General features: G+C 40.5%; 1 protein-coding gene across 1 annotated transcript in view; it reads right to left on the reverse strand.

Annotated features, from left to right (window-relative positions):
• Positions 1–4,320: 4,320 nt before the first annotated feature.
• The window catches only part of frem2b (FRAS1 related extracellular matrix 2b), a 96,060-nt gene continuing 82,266 nt past the window's right edge, over positions 4,321–18,114 (reverse strand). The window contains exons 21-24 of the mRNA XM_067365456.1: positions 9,255–9,381; positions 8,955–9,142; positions 6,147–6,293; positions 4,321–6,067 (exon numbers count right to left, since the gene is read on the reverse strand). Of these exons, the coding sequence (XP_067221557.1) occupies positions 5,576–6,067; positions 6,147–6,293; positions 8,955–9,142; positions 9,255–9,381 (954 nt within the window). The 3' untranslated portion in view covers positions 4,321–5,575. The remainder of the gene's footprint in view (positions 6,068–6,146; positions 6,294–8,954; positions 9,143–9,254; positions 9,382–18,114) is intronic.

Genomic DNA, 18,114 nt, shown 5'->3' on the forward strand with positions numbered 1-18,114 from the left:
GGGGATTGCTAATTTATCTGATCTGCCGGACCACGCCTTCATTGACTGCCACCACAACAACATCACATCACGTCTCCGCTGATCGCCCAGAGCAACGTCACGTCTCCGCTGATCGCCCAGAGCAACGTCACGTCTCCGCTGATCGCCCAGAGCAACGTCACGTCTCCGCTGATCGCCCAGAGCCCGTTCCAGCCAGTGAATCCGTTCCCGAGCCCGCTCCAGCCAGTGAGTCCACTCCAGTCCAGCATGCTTTCCCTGTCAGTCCTGTGATGGCCAAGAGGGCTGTCTTCACTTTTTATGTCTTGGCTGTCATGCGTGCGTGGAGGATGTACTCGAGCTCTATGGACTTGGGAGCAGTCTGCCAGCCCGAGCCCGCTGTTGTCCCAGAGCAGCCCGCTGTTGTTCCAGAGCAGCCCGCTGTTGTTCCAGAGCAGCCCGCTGTTGTCCCAGAGCGGTCCGCTGTTGTCCCAGAGCGGTCTGCTGTTGTCCCAGAACGGCCTGCTGCCGTCTCAGAGCGGCCTGCTGCCGTCTCAGAGCAGCCGTTTGCCCCGCTGGCCGCTTCGCTCTCAAGCCCGCCGGTCGCTACGCACTCAAGTTCGCCGCTTGCAACGCTCTCAAGTTCGCCGCTTGCAACGCTCTCAAGTTCGCCGCTTGCAATGCTCTCAAGTTCGCCGCTTGCAACGCACTCAAGTTCGCCGCTTGCAACGCACTCAAGTTCGCCGCTTGCAACGCACTCAAGTTCGCCGGTTGCAATGCACTCAAATTCGCCGGTTGCAACGCACCTCAGCTCTCTGGATGCGATGGACAAGATGGCTGTTTCGCCAGTGCCTACGGGCAAGATGGCCGCCCCTTTGGTGTCAAGGAACATAGGGGGTGTTCCAGCCATCGAGTCCGCTCCAGAACCTGTGCTACTTGCCCTGCCAGCGCCCCACGAGCTCCTTGTCCACGAATCGACCATGGCCACCGTTGATTTCCCCAAGAACTTTTTTGGGGGGGGCCATATACCAGAGGGTGGGGAGCTTGTGGGTGGGGACCCTGCACGGCCGCAACCATCAGCGTGCTCCGAACTGCAAGGGCCGCCCATGGACTATAAACCCCTATGGCCATTAATGGACTTTGACCCACCGTGGTCATCTTCGGACTCTGTCCTGCTATGGCTGCCTGAGCCACCTGACCCGCCGTGGCTGCCCGAGGCTCCTGACCCGCCGTGGCTGCCCGAGGCTCCTGACCCGCCGTGGCTGCCCGACGCTCCTGACCCGCCGTGGCTGCCCGAGGCTCCTGACCCGCCGTGGCTGCCCGACGCTCCTGACCCGCCGTGGCTGCCCGAGGCTCCTGACCCGCCGTGGCTGCCCGAGGCTCCTGACCCGCCGTGGCTGCCCGAGACTCCTGACCCGCCGTGGCTGCCCGAGGCTCCTGGACCTGCATTGGGGACCCCGTTCCTGTCTGCATGCAGGTCTCCAATGCACCCACCCTCCCTCCCTAGCTGTTCGTTTTACGCCGTGAGGATGCGCCTTCCGGGAGGGGGACGTTATGTCACGATCACGTCTGTTCCTGTCACATCCCGGACTACATTTCCCATGATCCTCCATTGCTTATCACCTGCACTCACTTCACAATCACTCCACACTAATCACCACACCCAGCTGCACATCATTACCAGGACTATAAAGGACTCACACTCACACCACCAGTTTGCGAAGTCTTGATTACACCGTGTGTCATTTCCGAGCATTACCATTCCTGTCTGCCTGTCTGTTATCGTTCCTGCCTATTCCTGTTTTACGACCCATTGCTGCCTGCTTCGATCCTTGCCTGTACCCTGACTACGACTCTGCCTGTTCCTTTTTGCTCCTGTTTGTTCCTGTTTGACCCTGCCTGTACGACCACGCTCACTTCTAATAAAACGCTGCATTTGGATCCCCTGCCTGAGTCTCCCATTCGTTACACTCAGGTTACTTTAACATGTTTGTTACTTTATCAGGATTTATTTGCAATTGTACTCTGTTGTAATTTTGAAACACAACTGAAGACATGGTTGGTTGGTTGGTGATTGTTACTTTTGCTGTTTGCACTATTTTTGCCACTGTTTGCACAATGAGAGTATAAATAAATACAGTATCTGTGTTTACATTTTAAACTTATAATTGATTTTAATTATTATTGTGTAATTGTTGTTGTGTGATGTTTTTCAGCACAGTCACTGGAACACAATTTAAACATAACATAATCTGCTATTTTACAGAAGAACAGAATTTATAATAATTTACATTATATATATATATATATATATATATATATATATACATACAACAGTTCTGTCTGGTTCTCGAATCTGATTGGCTGATAGCCATGCGATATTTCAGTGATAACAGCACTCCTATTGCCTTTTCACCGTTTGTATCACTCCGCTTGAAGTGACCGTCATGGCGGCCGATCAAATCATCCGTAATTTTTACAAATACTACTTCTTGTTCCACGAACTGTAGTTTTAATAGTTTTTTAGGCGATAATGTAGTTGTTTAGACCTGAAATATGTGACTCATATTTAATAACAGAGCCCATTTTACAATTTGTTTTGACGTTTTCGGAGATGCGATCTCGAGTGCGTCAGCGGCCGTTCAGTGCTTCTGTAACCGCCGAGAACAGCTTCATCTCGGCCAGTGGCTCTAATAGTGGTTAAACATGAGACATAATTCAATTTGAGTACATAGAACGGGCAATCTTTGGTCTTATTAATCTATTATTTTATATCTATTAGAGCAAGTCGAATTGTGCTATATTAAATTTGATAATAATAAACGTTATGTTACATCCTTATATAGCACATTGGCTACAACTAGACGGGACATATCAGACTCTTCTCCACTTCAAATACGTAAAACATTAAACTTTATAAACATATGTTTTTTTGAGTAAAGAAAACGCTTTACTTTTTTTTTTTTTTTTTTTTTCAAACATCAGATCTTTATTTACCTTTGCATTGCACAGAGGAGATGTCCAAACTGCGTGCGCACTACATTCAGAGGTGAGGCGGATTAATGAGGCTTGATTGACAGTTTGAGGATCCAATGGAGTTAGGAGGTTTTGTCACAAGCTGTTTAAAATCCTTTTCATTCGTTAAATATTTGTAAAACCCACATACCAGCGTAAATGGTGACCTATTTTTTTTCAATAACTAGTGCTTTATGTTTGACTGAACTACAATTGTGCTTATATGTTGTTCAATAAATATTATTTTATATAAATATGTCCATTAAGTAATATGGATTGAGTGAACATTACATTAATACGCCATTAGAAGGGGGGTAGGTCTTTGTGAAGGGTCAATTATGCAGAACTTTAAGGCTTAATATAATTTAAACGGATGAGTTATAAAAATATTCACCCCGTAACAGTTGTCATGAAGGGCAAAATTAGCAGTATAGACCAAAACCACAATTTGTACCAAGCTGTAAACATGTTTTTTTTCTGATGTAAACTTGGGCATTTTAACTTTAAATTTTTTATTTGGGACTCAATGAGATTCTGCTCTCTTTTGGAGCCTGTCCTAGTGGCCAGTCGATGAATTGCAGTGTAAGTCACTTTCGTATTGGCTTTAAGAGAAACTGGGGGAGGTTGCCGCTTGGTTTTACTCAAAGATGTTCAACTCGAGGCGACTCAGCGCTCGAGCATGAAAAAGACACTCAGCGCCTCGTTACACTCCTGGCATTTAAAAAACGTGCTCCCATTGAAAACAATTTAAAAAGTACGCTAGCTACTGGAAAAACACATGGCCTAATGGGAGATAGAAACGCACTTGCCGAATAAATTCTGATGTAGCGAACATTAAACCCACGTACCTAATTATCTGTTTCCACAGATGTTTTTTTATTTACTGTTGGTTACTAGGTTACCAATACCACTGTCTTCCAATTGAACAACTTGAAGGGCATTTGTGTGGGTGTTTTTTTTTGTTTGTTTGTTTTGCGAACTTTGAAAAGTTTTGCTTCACGTTTGGATGGAAACCCAGTGAAAACATGATGTGTGACTTGAAAGCGCCACGGCTTGTCAGACAAAGCAACAGTAACTAAAAGGGGGCTGGATCTTTGCAAATGGTCAATTGAGTGCCAGTCAAGTTTATTTGGTGATTTAAAACATTAATCCAATATGATGGCAAATAGGCTATCCAACTAATGTAAAAAAAAAAAAAAAAAAAAAATATATATATATATATATATATATATATATATATATATATATATATATATATATATATATTTATATTTATATATAAAATAATAGGAGTAAATTTATCTCTCATACCCACAAAATCACATACTGTAATAATAACCAGGTGGTCACACTAGTAACGGCTGATAGACCTTATTCAGAGCAGCGTCATGACAGGTATATAAAGCTCCTAGATCACTTATAATTTTCCACAGCTCCTGTTGTCTGGAATTTTTGTCAACTGAAATTTCTTGGAAAGATATTTCGCAGTGTTTTGTCAGCAGAACAATCCAAAAACCACATTAAATAACCCACTAAAGAGATGTATGTCTATCCCTCCCAGCCTGATTTTATTGTTAAAAATCAAAGATGGCACTGCTGTGAATAACACTGCCTTCACATGCTCTCAGAATGATCGTAAATACAAGTTTCCTAGGTAAAAATTGCACATGAACGCCCTCCCATTTTAACTTGAATGCGACGAGCACGTAATCACGACTTCAGAAATGGGAATTACCAAATTTCCGATACAACATGAAGGCAACATAAGGTATATTGTGTAACGTCAAAGAAACGCTTCATGGCAAAATCATTTGATCATTTCCCCCAACATTTTATCTGACTTATAATACACTATGATACATTTTTACACAGTAAGTGTAGATGAAAAATAAAAATAAAACCATGCAAACTTGATAGTGACCATAAATACGTAAAATACAGAAAAGGAATAGGCTACTAATGTGCTTTTGTTTAAAAAAACATTTTCTTGATAATAGCAAAACCACTAGTTTGATGTTACTTAAGTTATTGTACTACAGTAGGCTATATTTCTTTTGCAAAGTAGAAACAATAGCAGTAAAAAAAACATAAATGAAAAAAATAAAATAAACAAATATGTCATGGATGGATCACCCAACCAGTATAATACAATTCATTCATCATTATAATACTAACAAGCCATTAAAAATGATCAGTGACTGAAAACAACATGTATTTATACAATATCATCCTTTCCCATAATACCGTTCTTTCATCTAGCACCTTTGGGTATAAAATAAAACTTTCATTTGGATGAATATCAATGTCATCAAGCAGTACTAGTAACAGTAGTAGTAGTAGTAGTAGTAGTAGTAGTATACAAGACTCTCTCTGCAAAAGATTCAGACTTCAAACAATTATTAAAGCAGTGACAACAGAAGTGCTTCTGAATTTCAAGTACACTTTCGGACCGTCAAAATCCCAAGGAGAGGTAGAGAGCAACCACTCCGAGTCACTGTGTGTCTTTGCGTGCCCAAGCAAATGAACAAGAGGCACACTTGCAAACAAAAAGTGATTTGAATAGGAGGGTCCACTGTTGAGAAAATCAAACCTCTGAACTGTCGTTGCTATCGAGGACTTGCGTCATCATGGGCTCTGTGCTGTTGGAGCCTTTGGGGGACTCAGTGACATTCTTCTCCCGCCTAGATCGCACGACCAGAATGACGAGAACGACAAGGAGGATGGTGAAAAGAAGACCTACCAAGATTCCTATGATCAAGACAAGCTGGTCGTCACTAGAGTCCCTGTGATTCAGTTCTCTGGGAATGACACCCTCCTCTTGGGATTCCTCGTAAAGGTTGGGTTGTTTTTGAGTGCTGTGGTCCAGCGCTATATGCAAGATGTTTGTGCCACGGTTATTTTCTGCACCAATATCCTGAGCCAAATCTGGAACGCCACGGGCTGACCTTTTGGAAATCGAGTGGCTATGTGTCACAGAATGATATTCAAGGCTCCTTTTCCCAATGCCCCGGTTTGCGTTGTCTCTGGACCGGACGGTGTAGATGGTGTGAATGTACCACTCCCTGCCTGCCGACACCTGGGAGGAGTGTTACAGGGTTAGCATCAAAGCATGATCACAGCGTTTCTTAATGTGCCAGCTGTTGTGTGTCTGTTACCTGAAACAAAGCTGTGGAATCCATACTAAAGCCATCAGAGCCCGGCTGCTTCACCAGTGCCAGCGCTTGAGGATCGTCTACAGCAAGGAAAGCATTGAAACTAATGCTACCAAATGTTCTCGCTTGAGTCTCTGGCTGAGCTTTGTCCTGTAAAGCAGAATGAGTTCAAACATGTAAGTTATACTGCCGAATTATCCTAACACAGCACAAAGGCAAAGTTGTTCTCCATGATCTCAAGAATAATTATCATTATTGAACAGTCGTATAGTTAATTAAAACTAAAACAATAACTCTTTCCCCACAATTGATAGAATTTTCTGGCAATCCATGTTTTCAGTGTTATATGGTAGGGGGCGCTATTACGCATCTTCTGAAAGAGTACAGAAGCTCCAGATCCAAACACAGGTGAAGAAAACAAGCAGCGAAACAAGCGATAGAAGTATTGCTTACACATATGTAAGCTAACTCAATCGTCAAACAATAAAGGATTAATTCACTTTCAAATGAAAATTTCCCCAAGCTTTACTCGCCCTCAAGCCATCCTAGGTGTATATGACTTTCTTCTTTCTGATGAACACAATCTGAGATATTTTAATAAATATCCTGATGCATGCGAGCTTTATAATGGCAGTGAGCGATACCAACGAGCGATGCGTTTGTGTAAAAAATGATCTATATTTAACAAGTTTTGAAGTAAAATATCGCGCTTCTGCCAGACCGCATTCCATATTCAACTTACGAAGAAAGTGTAAAACTCTTGCAGTTCAAAAAGCTTACACTGCGTCCTACACCTTCCCTATTTAACTTACGAAAAAAGCTTAAAGGTGCCCTAGAGGTGCCTTTTTAAAAAATGTAATACAAGTCTAATGTGTCCCCTGAACGTGTCTGTGAAGTTTCAGCTCAAAATACCCCATAGATTTTTTTTTAATTAATTTTTTTAACTGCCTATTTTGAGCCATTATTACATATGCACCCATTAAGCGTGCGGCCCCTTTAAATCTCCCACTCCCCCGCCCCCACGAGCTCTCAACAGCCGTAAACAGCAAACACAAAGTTCAAACAGCTAATATAACCCTCAAAATGGATCTTTATAAAGTGTTCATCATGCATACATCGAATCATGTAAGTATAGTATTTATTTGGATGTTTACATTTGATTCTGAATGAGTTTGATAGTGCTCCGTGGCTAAAGCTAACATTACACACTGTTGGAGAGATTTATAAAGAATGAAGTTGTTTTTATGCATTATACAGACTGCAAGTGTTTAAAAATGAAAATAGCGACGGCTCTTGTCTCCGTGAATACAGTAATAAACGATGGTAACTTTAACCACATTTAACAGTACATTAGCAACATGCTAATGAAACATTTAGAAAGACAATTTACAAATATCACTAAAAATATCATGATATCATGGATCATGTCAGTTATTATTGCTCCATCTGCCATTTTTCGCTGTTGTTCTTGCTTGCTTACCTAGTCTGATGATTCAGCTGTGCAGATCCAGACGTTCTGCCCTTATGTAATGCCTTGATCATGGGCTGGCATATGCAAATATTGGGGGCGTACATATTAATGACTGTTACGTAATGTTGTAATGTTATGTTGAGATTCGCCTGTTCTTCGGAGGTCATTTAAACAAATGAGATTTATATAAGAAGGAGGAAACAATGAAGTTTGAGACTCACTGTATGTCATTTCCATGTACTGAACTCTTGTTATTTAACTATGCCGACGTAAATTAAATTTTTGAATCTAGGGCACCTTTAACTGACGCGATGCAAGTTTACACTTTCTTCGTATGTTGGAGTACTTTCTTGAGCTTCATACTCATTGGTCCCGTTCAATGCCATTATAAAGCTCGGATGCATCAGGATATTTATTAATATTTCTCTGATTGTGTTCATCAGAAAGAAGAAAGTCATATACACCTAGGATGGCTTGAGGGTGAGTAAAGCTTGAGGTAATTTTCATTTGAAAGTGAACTAATCCTTTAAACAGCATAAAAATGAAAACTGCCTAACATTACAGATTGTAATGTTGACCCAGGAAAAGGTATAGGACTTTGAAGCTTTGGAGGTGTTGATGGACTGGGGAATGCGTGGGGAAGAGTTAAACAACATTTATGGTAAATATAATAAAATATATGATGAAATATATAATAAAATATAATAAAATATATAATGAAATATAATAACTGAAATAAAATAAGGTATTTTTTTCAATTACTTGCCAAGGCAACATTTCTAATTTTCAATTAGTTTAAGCTGATGTACTAAAATGACTAAAACTGAAAATGAATGAAAAAAATAAAAATAAAATAAATACTAGACATGTTTTAAAAACAAAAACTAATAAAAACAACAAAACTACCACAACTTAAAATTGAAAAAAAATAATGGAATTAAAATATAACCTAATTCATTATGTCATTTTTTAAATTTCATTCTATGTCTGCAAAAGTTTCCTACAAATGATTCATTGTAACTACTACAATTAGCTGTTTGTATGTATTTCTTCAATGCTACTGCAGGTAAGTGGTTTTTAGTTTTTCTCCCCGAAAACCGTCTTAAAAGTAAATATTAATTTATATATTAATGAACATTTTGTACAACCGGTTTACTTTAAAAGTTAATATTCAAATGATAATATTAATAGTTAATAATAGATAATATATTAGTTAATATTTTTTTTTCCTGGTGGCTTTGCTTTTTAAAAATAATTTCATCCATAATATTGGATTTCTAATCTAAAATGCCAACTTTTTATGCAAAATTTGGGCTTTATTAAACAGTGTCTATACTTACAATAATCTTGAACCGGTACAAAAGAGACGGTGAATCAGCTAGGCAGCCGTACTCAAAGTTGTCAGGGTTGTACTTCGGGATGTATCCATCCGCCCCTGTGCACAGGAACACCTTCTCGATGTTACAGATGAACGAGTCTCCAAGATTCTGGACAGGATCTACCATTACACGGCCATAGATGACATCTCCTAGAGAAAAGCAACAGCCCTGAATTAGTGAAAGGTGTTAATTGTCATAATCTTTATTTTTGGTCACAGGATCAAATAACACATGAATAAAGTGTTGTTTTTAGCATTTTACCCTCTGAGAAAGCTGTATCACTCTCCTGACCAAAGCCCATGGAGCCGTCTGACAACCAGAGAGTCCTCTTTGAAAGCAGGAGCATCTGTGTGTTAAGACTGAACTCTGCTGACACTGGATCACTCACCTAAAGAGAACAACATATATATTCTATAATTAAAAGTTCCCTAGATTTTGATGTACTATAAAAAAATTAAATACCAGAACAGAACTCAAAACTTTCCCCTAAGTCCAAAAAGACCATTTATTGAACACAAATTGCAAATATGACTTGAATTTCACTTAGGACTTGATCCTGTTGGAAGTAAGAGACAGAAGCCAGAGGTGGAGAATTTACTGTCAATCAGCAGCGTGGAAGAAGAAGAGCAAAAGACAACAAGAATGACGTTTCTCCATATATATATATATACACGTATATACAGACTCCGCCCCTGGAGGCCACTGATCAGCCACTCTAAAGATGAGCTCCTGAAAAAATTATAAAAGATTAAGCCAAAAAGTAAGACAGAGAGTGAAACAACGACAACAAACAAGAAAAAACAGCAGATGAACATCTTGGACTCTGGTAAAGACTGATTTTTTTCTCTAGAAAATACATTTTAATAAAAGAAAGAAGACTGGAAGCTGTGGATTAGCATCTGGCTGCTGGATCTCCACTCTAACACTAACTGCAGTTTTCCCTCCAAAACGCTAAAGGATTTTTTAAAGGAACTACAGCTGAAAAACTTCACACAATTGGTGATCTTCACTTGCTAAACAGAGAGGTGAGCACTTTCTGGCAAAAACTTTAACAAAAACTGTATATTTTGATTATATTCAAGTGAAAACTCTCATTATTATAAGCTAAAAGCTAAGTTAAGCTGGCTGCAGTTTTGGCTCAGTGCCCAGTCTGATCAGTCTGATCGCCATGGCGACCCCAGCGCAGGCAGAGTGCAGGGAGGTGTCTTACCCAGAGAAGTGCAGAAGTGTGCAGGCCAGAAAAAAACACAAAGAGAAAACTCTCAGAGACAATCCTGATCTTCTGTATGCTGACTATATTCAACTCAATGGGAAAAGAATTAAGAACAACCTCATCTTCTACACCACTCTGATTACGGCATGGAAATCAGCCATCTGTGAGGAATATAAGCACATTTTTAAAGAAGGAATCGGTCGAGGTGGAAGATTAACTGTATGCAAAGATGAACTGCTGGACACAGACAACCCCATCCTCACCATAACCTACTACACTAAAGGCACCTTCCTTCTTCAAGGCAATGAAGCCAGCCTGAACTCATTCGAGGAGATTTTCCCCCTGCTGAAGGCCAAAGTCGAGGAGGAGAGAGACGAGCTTCAAGCAAACTGCACAGACTCTGAGGAGGAAGACCCAGTCAATCTTTCACCTTCACCATCTGACCGTCGACTGAGAGACAGTTTAGCTTTGCTAGAACTGGACTTCACTGAATTCAGAGAACATGCTCAGCTCAAACTCTCAGACACACACAATACAAACATGTTCATCCAAGAGCTCAAAGATGAACTCAGGCAGCTGAAGAAAGACACCAACTCCTCCATCACTGAACTCACAAGAGCTCTCAGGGAACTGAAAGACGAAAACCAAACTCTCCACACACAGATATGCAAGCTAGAGGAGGACAAAGAGAGAAAGGAAGAGAAGTTCTCCAGACAGCTGCAAGAAATGAGAGAGCAGTTACAGAAAAACACAGAAGACAACACAATTCACCTCAGCACAGCTCCTACTACAGACTACACAGACAGCGAGCCTGCCACAAACACACAGACACCCACAGAAACACACACATCACCTGCCCACCCTCCTGAACCTGATCCAGATGTTCTTCTCCTCATGGACTCTAATGGAAAGTTCTTGGACCCACAGAAACTCTTCCCACATCAGAAAGTCACTGCAAAGCGATGCAGCACAACAGGCCACGCCCAGCAGGTCATCAGACACTTCACAGGACACCCCTCATATGTTATAATCCACACCGGGACTAATGACCTCCACTCGCTGCGCAACAACACTGCTGATGCTGTCAGGAAAATGGCAGAAATCGCCAGCAAAAAATTCCCAGAGTCCCGAATCATCATCTCCACACTTCTCCCACGACATGACACACCACCACACATCATCTACAGCATCAATGCTGAAATTTCCCGCAGATGTTCTGCACTCCCAAATGTACACCTGGTCCACCACCACAACATCGACCTCCAACACCTGTATGATGGGCTCCATCTACACAAAGATGCAGTGCGGGTTTTTGCAAAAACCTTAAAAGATGCAGCCCTGGGCCGCAGCCCAACATCACCAAGACATCTATTACCGACTCCAGAACACTACCGGCCCATCCACCCCTACATGCCCAGACACACCCCTCCGACCCCGGTGAGGAAAGACGTCAGCTGGACAAGCATCCCACATCATCCACCACACCCACACCCACCTATGGCTCACTACACACCTGTAAACCTGTCACCAACTTCACGTCCACCTGCTGGCCATCAAGCCCCCATGAGGAAGAAGAAACCAAAGCCCCCCCCACATCCACACCAAGAGAAATCCCTGCAACCGAGAGCACAGAGCTACGCCGAAGCTGCAGCCCGGCCTCCTGCTCCACCCACCACCGCCACACCTGCCAGCGAACTGAGCCAGATCAGAGAGATGCTGCACACACTGTGCAACCAGCTCCTGAGCAGATAAGAACATCATTCACAAACACAGTGCTCTATTGGGAAAAAAACAAACAAACAAAAAAAAAAAACACTAATGTAAATGTTTACCCTTTTCACGTTATTTTCTCTCTGTCTTACCAAATAGGTTTATCTTTAATATTAGTAATGTGTTCATTTCATATAAGTTGTTGGAATATTCAGGGTCTTCATTCTTCAATATTTGGTTCTAAAAGCACAGACCCTGAATTTCTGAAAAATATCAAAGATGCTGATATTATCATTCTCACTGAAACCTGGTGTAGAAATGATGTGCTTACCTACTGTCCCTCAGGCTACTATGAAGTAATTGTGCCCTCAGTTAAATTAAGTACAGTCCATCGTGGACGAGACTCGGGAGGAATTCTGGTGTGGTACAGGGAGGATCTGGCCAAATACATTTCTGTTACTACAGTTGGAAAATTTCATTGCTGGTTAAAACTAAACAACCAAATTGGCATTTCAGGCACTGACACTTATATCTGTGCCATCTACATTCCTCCAGCAGAATCCCCTTACCATGATGAGGAATATCTGAGCAACCTCCACACAGAAATCAGCCATTTCCAGGCCCAGGGAAATGTGCTGCTGTGTGGAGACTTTAATGCAAGAACAGGATCTGAACCAGATAACATAGATCCAAAGGGCAATGAATATGTCTTTGGCCAAAAACCCCTGAGCCTCACAAAAAATCTCCCACCAAGAAACAACCTTGACCAAACGGTAAATAAAAATGGTAAAGAGTTAGTGCAGCTCTGCCGAGCCTCGGGCCTGTACATTCTTAACGGCAGGATCAGAGGGGACTCTTTAGGGAGGTTCACGTGTTGTTCAGGTCTTGGGGCTAGTGTAGTTGACTATGCCATCACTGACATGGACCCTTCCTCCTTCAGTGCATTTACTGTCAAACAGCAAACTCCACTCTCTGACCATAACCAAACTAACATCTATATCAAAACTCATCACACACCAGAACAAAACAGGCTGGAAACCTGCAAAATGTATCAGGTCCAGGAGAGATACAAATGGGCTCCAGACAGCCCAGACAAATTTATCCAAGCCCTCAAAATTTAATAAATACATTCATTAATAAGAAATTTGAAACAACTAAAGATGGTGTTAATTTGGCTACAAATGAAATAAATTACATATTTAAAAAAGCAGCACATAAAAGTGAATTGAAAAAGAAAGGCAAAAAATATACTAAAAATACCCCAAAAGATGACAAATGGTTTGACTCAGACTGCAAAACACTAAGGAAACAACTTAGAAAATTATCAAATTTGAAACATAAAGAACCAAAAAACACAGACATCAGAACTGAATACTGTTCAAAACTAAAACTATACAAAGACACAATTAGAGTGAAAAAGCAACACCATCTCAACAAAAGTTTACAGGAAATAGAAAATTCAATAAATCAGAATCAGTTCTGGGATATGTGGAATAATCTAAGCACAGCAAAACCACAAGACCTACCAATACAAGATGGAGAAATCTGGACAAAACATTTTGAAAATTTATATAAAGAAATCCCACCAAAACAACTCAATGACAATTATAATCTGATCAACCAAAATCTACAAATTTATGAAGACACAATTAAAAATAATCAAAATCCACTCGACTTCCCAATTACACATGAAGAATTAACAAATAAACTCAAAAGCCAAAAATGTAAGAAATCTTGTGGTGCTGACAGCATTCTGGGTGAAATGCTGAAACACAGCACACCTGAGCTGCAGACGGCTGTGCTCAAATTATTCAACATTGTACTTAGTTCAGGCTGTTTTCCTGACATCTGGAGCCAAGGACTTATTACCCCAATTCATAAGACTGGGAATAAATTGGACCCTAATAATTTCAGAGGCATTTGTGTGAGCAGTAATCTGGGGAAGTTATTTAGCAGTATTTTAAACAATAGAATTGTAAACTTCCTTACCGAACACAATGTCCTGAGTCCGAGTCAGATTGGCTTCCTTCCAAATCACAGAACTACTGACCACATTTACACCCTACACACCCTAATCAATAAACACGTAAAACAGACCAAAAACGGAAAAATATTTGCATGCTTTGTCGATTTCAAAAAAGCATTTGATTCTATTTGGCATGACGGATTATATTACAAACTTTTAGAAAGCGGTGTAGGGGGTAAAGCTTACGACATTATTAAATCAATGTATTCGAACAACAAATGTGCAATACGGATTGGCAACAAACATACAGAATTCTTCACCCAGAAGACAGGAGTGCGGCAGGGCTGTAGCCTAAGTCCAACGCTGTTCAACATTTACATTAATGAACTAGCGGTGCAGCTGGAACGGTCTACAGCTCCCGGACTCACTCTACAAGACAAGAACATCAAGCTCTTGCTGTATGCAGATGATCTGGTGCTGCTGTCACCCACTGCACAGGGACTACAGCAGCACCTGGACCTGCTGGAGAACTACTGCCAGAACTGGGCCCTGGCAGTAAACCTCAAGAAGACCAACGTTATGGTCTTCCAGAAAAAGCCCAGATGTCAGGAACACAGATACCAGTTCAGTCTAGGCAGCACCGCCCTAGAACACACAATGCAGTACACTTACCTCGGTCTGATCGTCACTGCATCGGGGAGTTTCAGTATGGCAGTGAATGCTCTCAAAGATAAAGCTCGAAGAGCTCTATACGCCATCAAGAAAAGATTCCAAAACATTGATTTACCAATTTCAATCTGGTGTAAAATCTTTGATAGTGTCATTCAGCCCATTGCGCTGTATGGAAGTGAGGTTTGGGGTCCACTCAGTGATCAGAGCTACACTAGATGGGACAGACATCCAACAGAAGCCCTACACACAGAATTCTGTAAAATGATCCTAAAATTACAAAGAAGAACACCCAATAATGCATGTAGGGCAGAATTAGGCCGATTCCCATTGATTATTAATATGCAAAAAAGATCCCTCAAATTCTGGATGCATCTAAAATCAAGTCCCACAGAATCGCTACATTTTAAAGCATTACAAACCCAAGAACTGAACCCCGAAAAGAGTCACCTCAGTCAGCTGGTTCTGAGACTTACTAACCTGACTAACTCTACTAACACTAACCAGTCTCAGACCAGCACTGCTTCTCCAAACATCAAAATAAACCAAATCTTCAAACAATCTAAAAATACATATCTGGAACATTGGGATGAGAAAACTAAAACACAAAGTAAATTACAATTCTATCGAACACTGAAATCAAATTATGAATTAGAAGAATATCTCCAAAGTGTCAAAGACACAAAGCAGAAACGGATCCTGACCAAGTACAGGCTCAGTGAGCACAGTCTAGCCATCGAGACCGGCAGACACAGAAAGAGCTGGCTACCCAGAGAGCAAAGGGTGTGTGTTCACTGCAGGACAGGAGAGATCGAGACAGAGATGCACTTCCTCCTTCACTGCCAAAATTACATATCAATTAGAGATCTCTACTTCACCAAATTCAGTAACGTAATAAAGAACTTTACAGCCATGACTGAAGTAGAACAAATAAAGTTAATATTAGGAGAGGGACCGACAGCAGCACTGGCTGCGAGATACGTGTGGATGTGCCACAGCCTGAGAGACAGCAGGTGAATGTGTGTAATGTGTGTGTCTGACCTCAGTGTGATTCCCTACCGTCCACCACAGTGACCCTCCGTACATGTGTGTGTATATTTGTTTAACCACTGTGGTAACAAATGTTCAGACATGTTCTATTGTGTTACACTGTTAATTTAAGTTTGTTATGTTGTAATATTTGATAGCATTATAATATTTTATATTTTCTTCTATTATACAGATGTTTTTATTATTGTTATATGTATGCTTTGGCAATATTGTATTATTTACAGTCATGCCAATAAAGCAATTTTGAATTTGAATTTGAATTTATATACACGTTCTTAAAGGGATAGTTCACCCAAAAGTGAAAATTCTGTCATTATTTATCAAGAAATGTTTTAACAGGTTATGACATTTGTTTGTGATGTTATGTTGTATTTATTGTGCATTGGACACTACTGGGATGGTCAGTTGAGCAACAAGTTCACAGCACATCTTAAGTCTCACAAGGATATGTTCTGTGTCTTGGCGTCCTATTTCGCATGACCATTAAACTTCTTTCCCTAAAGACTCAAGTGCTTGATTGGTTTAATTAAAGGTGCATTGTTGGCTATATATCTTTGTGAGCTTTGGTTAGAGGTGGCTGAAATGCAATTTTATGCACAGCTGCCAGCCTGCATGGAGAAATTCTTGAGACTCCAGAGATTTCAGCAGCTTCAAATATCTGCTGCTCAACAGTGGCTCTTTTATAGCTGCCCTTTTAATACAATTAATTAGTTTGACAGAAACTTTTCTTAAGCTTTTATCTGACTGAGTTCTTCTGTGCTCTAAATCACTCACGTATCTTTTGATAGTCTGATAATCTCTATTGAGTTTTCATAAAATATTAGTTGTTTTCATGCCTTTTGCAAGACATTTCGCTGTTTGATGTTTTTCATCTTCAGAAAGATCTTCCCATATTGCATGAGAACTGTGATTTGCTTAATAATGTGTAACCTCTTTAGGCAGGTTTTCCATTTACCTAGAAAGACCTGAAAAACTACTTAAACCTGTCTGAGAATCATACCAGTTATCTAAAAATATACCCAGATAACACACATACTTCTGCAAGATGACTGTTAAAGATCACTTTATCTGGGAAGCATCTGCTGTTACAAACATGATAGATGTCTTAAAGATGTCAGTTTTACATACACTCTAAATCATAAACATCGTAAAGACATTTTCTAAACATCTATTTGATATCTGACAGGAAACTTTTGAACGTCGTTCCAAACATCTGTCCTCTAGATGTAAACAGGCGAGTGCTATCGGGGTAATAAAACAAACACTTTCTTCAAACATATACATATATATACCAAATGATTTGGAATCATTTGGAACACAGTGTGTGTGTGTATATATATATATATATATATATATATATATAGAGAGAGAGAGAGAGAGAGAGAGAGAGAGAGAGAGAGAGAGAGAGAGAGAGTAAAGACAGGGGCGGCGCCAGCCGATTTTGCCGGGGCTTCAGCCCCGAATGTTTTGAGTCAAGCCCCGAATGTAATGACTGTCACTGAGAAAATATGAAACTGGACAATAGCCTATGTAAACCCCCGAAATCATAAGTTGCTTTATTTCACTGCGCTTTGGCTTTGCATATACTGCATACAGCCTGTAAAAATAGACCTTAAAAATAATCTAGCCTATAGAATACATTTCTTTGCTGTCGGTAGCCTATGGGCTACTCCGTTTCTTCCTCTCTGTTGAATATGCAGCAGGTAGGGGAGGAGCTAGCACAGTCAACCGCAAGAGTGCGAGACAGTCAGCAAGCAGGAATTTCAGGTTAGAGGTTTCTTAACAGTGCTCTCAAAATATAATTTTTCTTAACACATCTCTCTATTAAAATACGTTAAGCAGTTCAATACCGCTTTTCTACAGTATCCGACCATACACCGGCCGCGCTTTCTCTCTCTCGCACATTTGCGCACACGATCAGCTGGTGATGATCAAAATAAAAGCTCAAGGATTTATCTTTTAAAAAGAAATGAGTACAAAAGTATTGTAAAAAAGATGTTTGAACCCTTAATGTCCAGGTACAAGTCAATGCTGTTTCTTTGTTCAATTTGCACACTGTACATGTGTTGAAGCTCTTAATTTTGAGTTTCCAGAGTGCACCAGATTGATGCATTTAACTTTAAAATGTACACAATTTTCTCCCGGGGGACCATGCCCCCGGACCCCCCCTAGAGCTGGTACGTTCAATAAAGTTTTACAAATTACAGTGTAAAATAATGTACATTTTCTGAACAAGAATACGACAACAAAAGCTCCTTTCATGTCAGTAAAGCTGTTAATAGAAAATTAAAATGTCTTTGGACAAACATAGATTTGGGCTAAGCCCCGAATGTTTACAATGTCTGGCTCCGCCCCTGAGTAAAGACATGCTTCTTTTGAACTTTATATTCATCAAAGAGACCTGAAGAAAAACAAAATTCTGGTTTCCACAAGAATATCAAGCAACACTTGTCTTCCACATTGATTAAAAAAAAAAAAAAAAAAAAAAAAAAAAAAAGTTTCTTGAGCCACAA

This window comes from Chanodichthys erythropterus, chromosome 17 (genome assembly GCF_024489055.1).
Source record: "Chanodichthys erythropterus isolate Z2021 chromosome 17, ASM2448905v1, whole genome shotgun sequence".
Lineage (NCBI taxonomy): Eukaryota > Metazoa > Chordata > Actinopteri > Cypriniformes > Xenocyprididae > Chanodichthys > Chanodichthys erythropterus.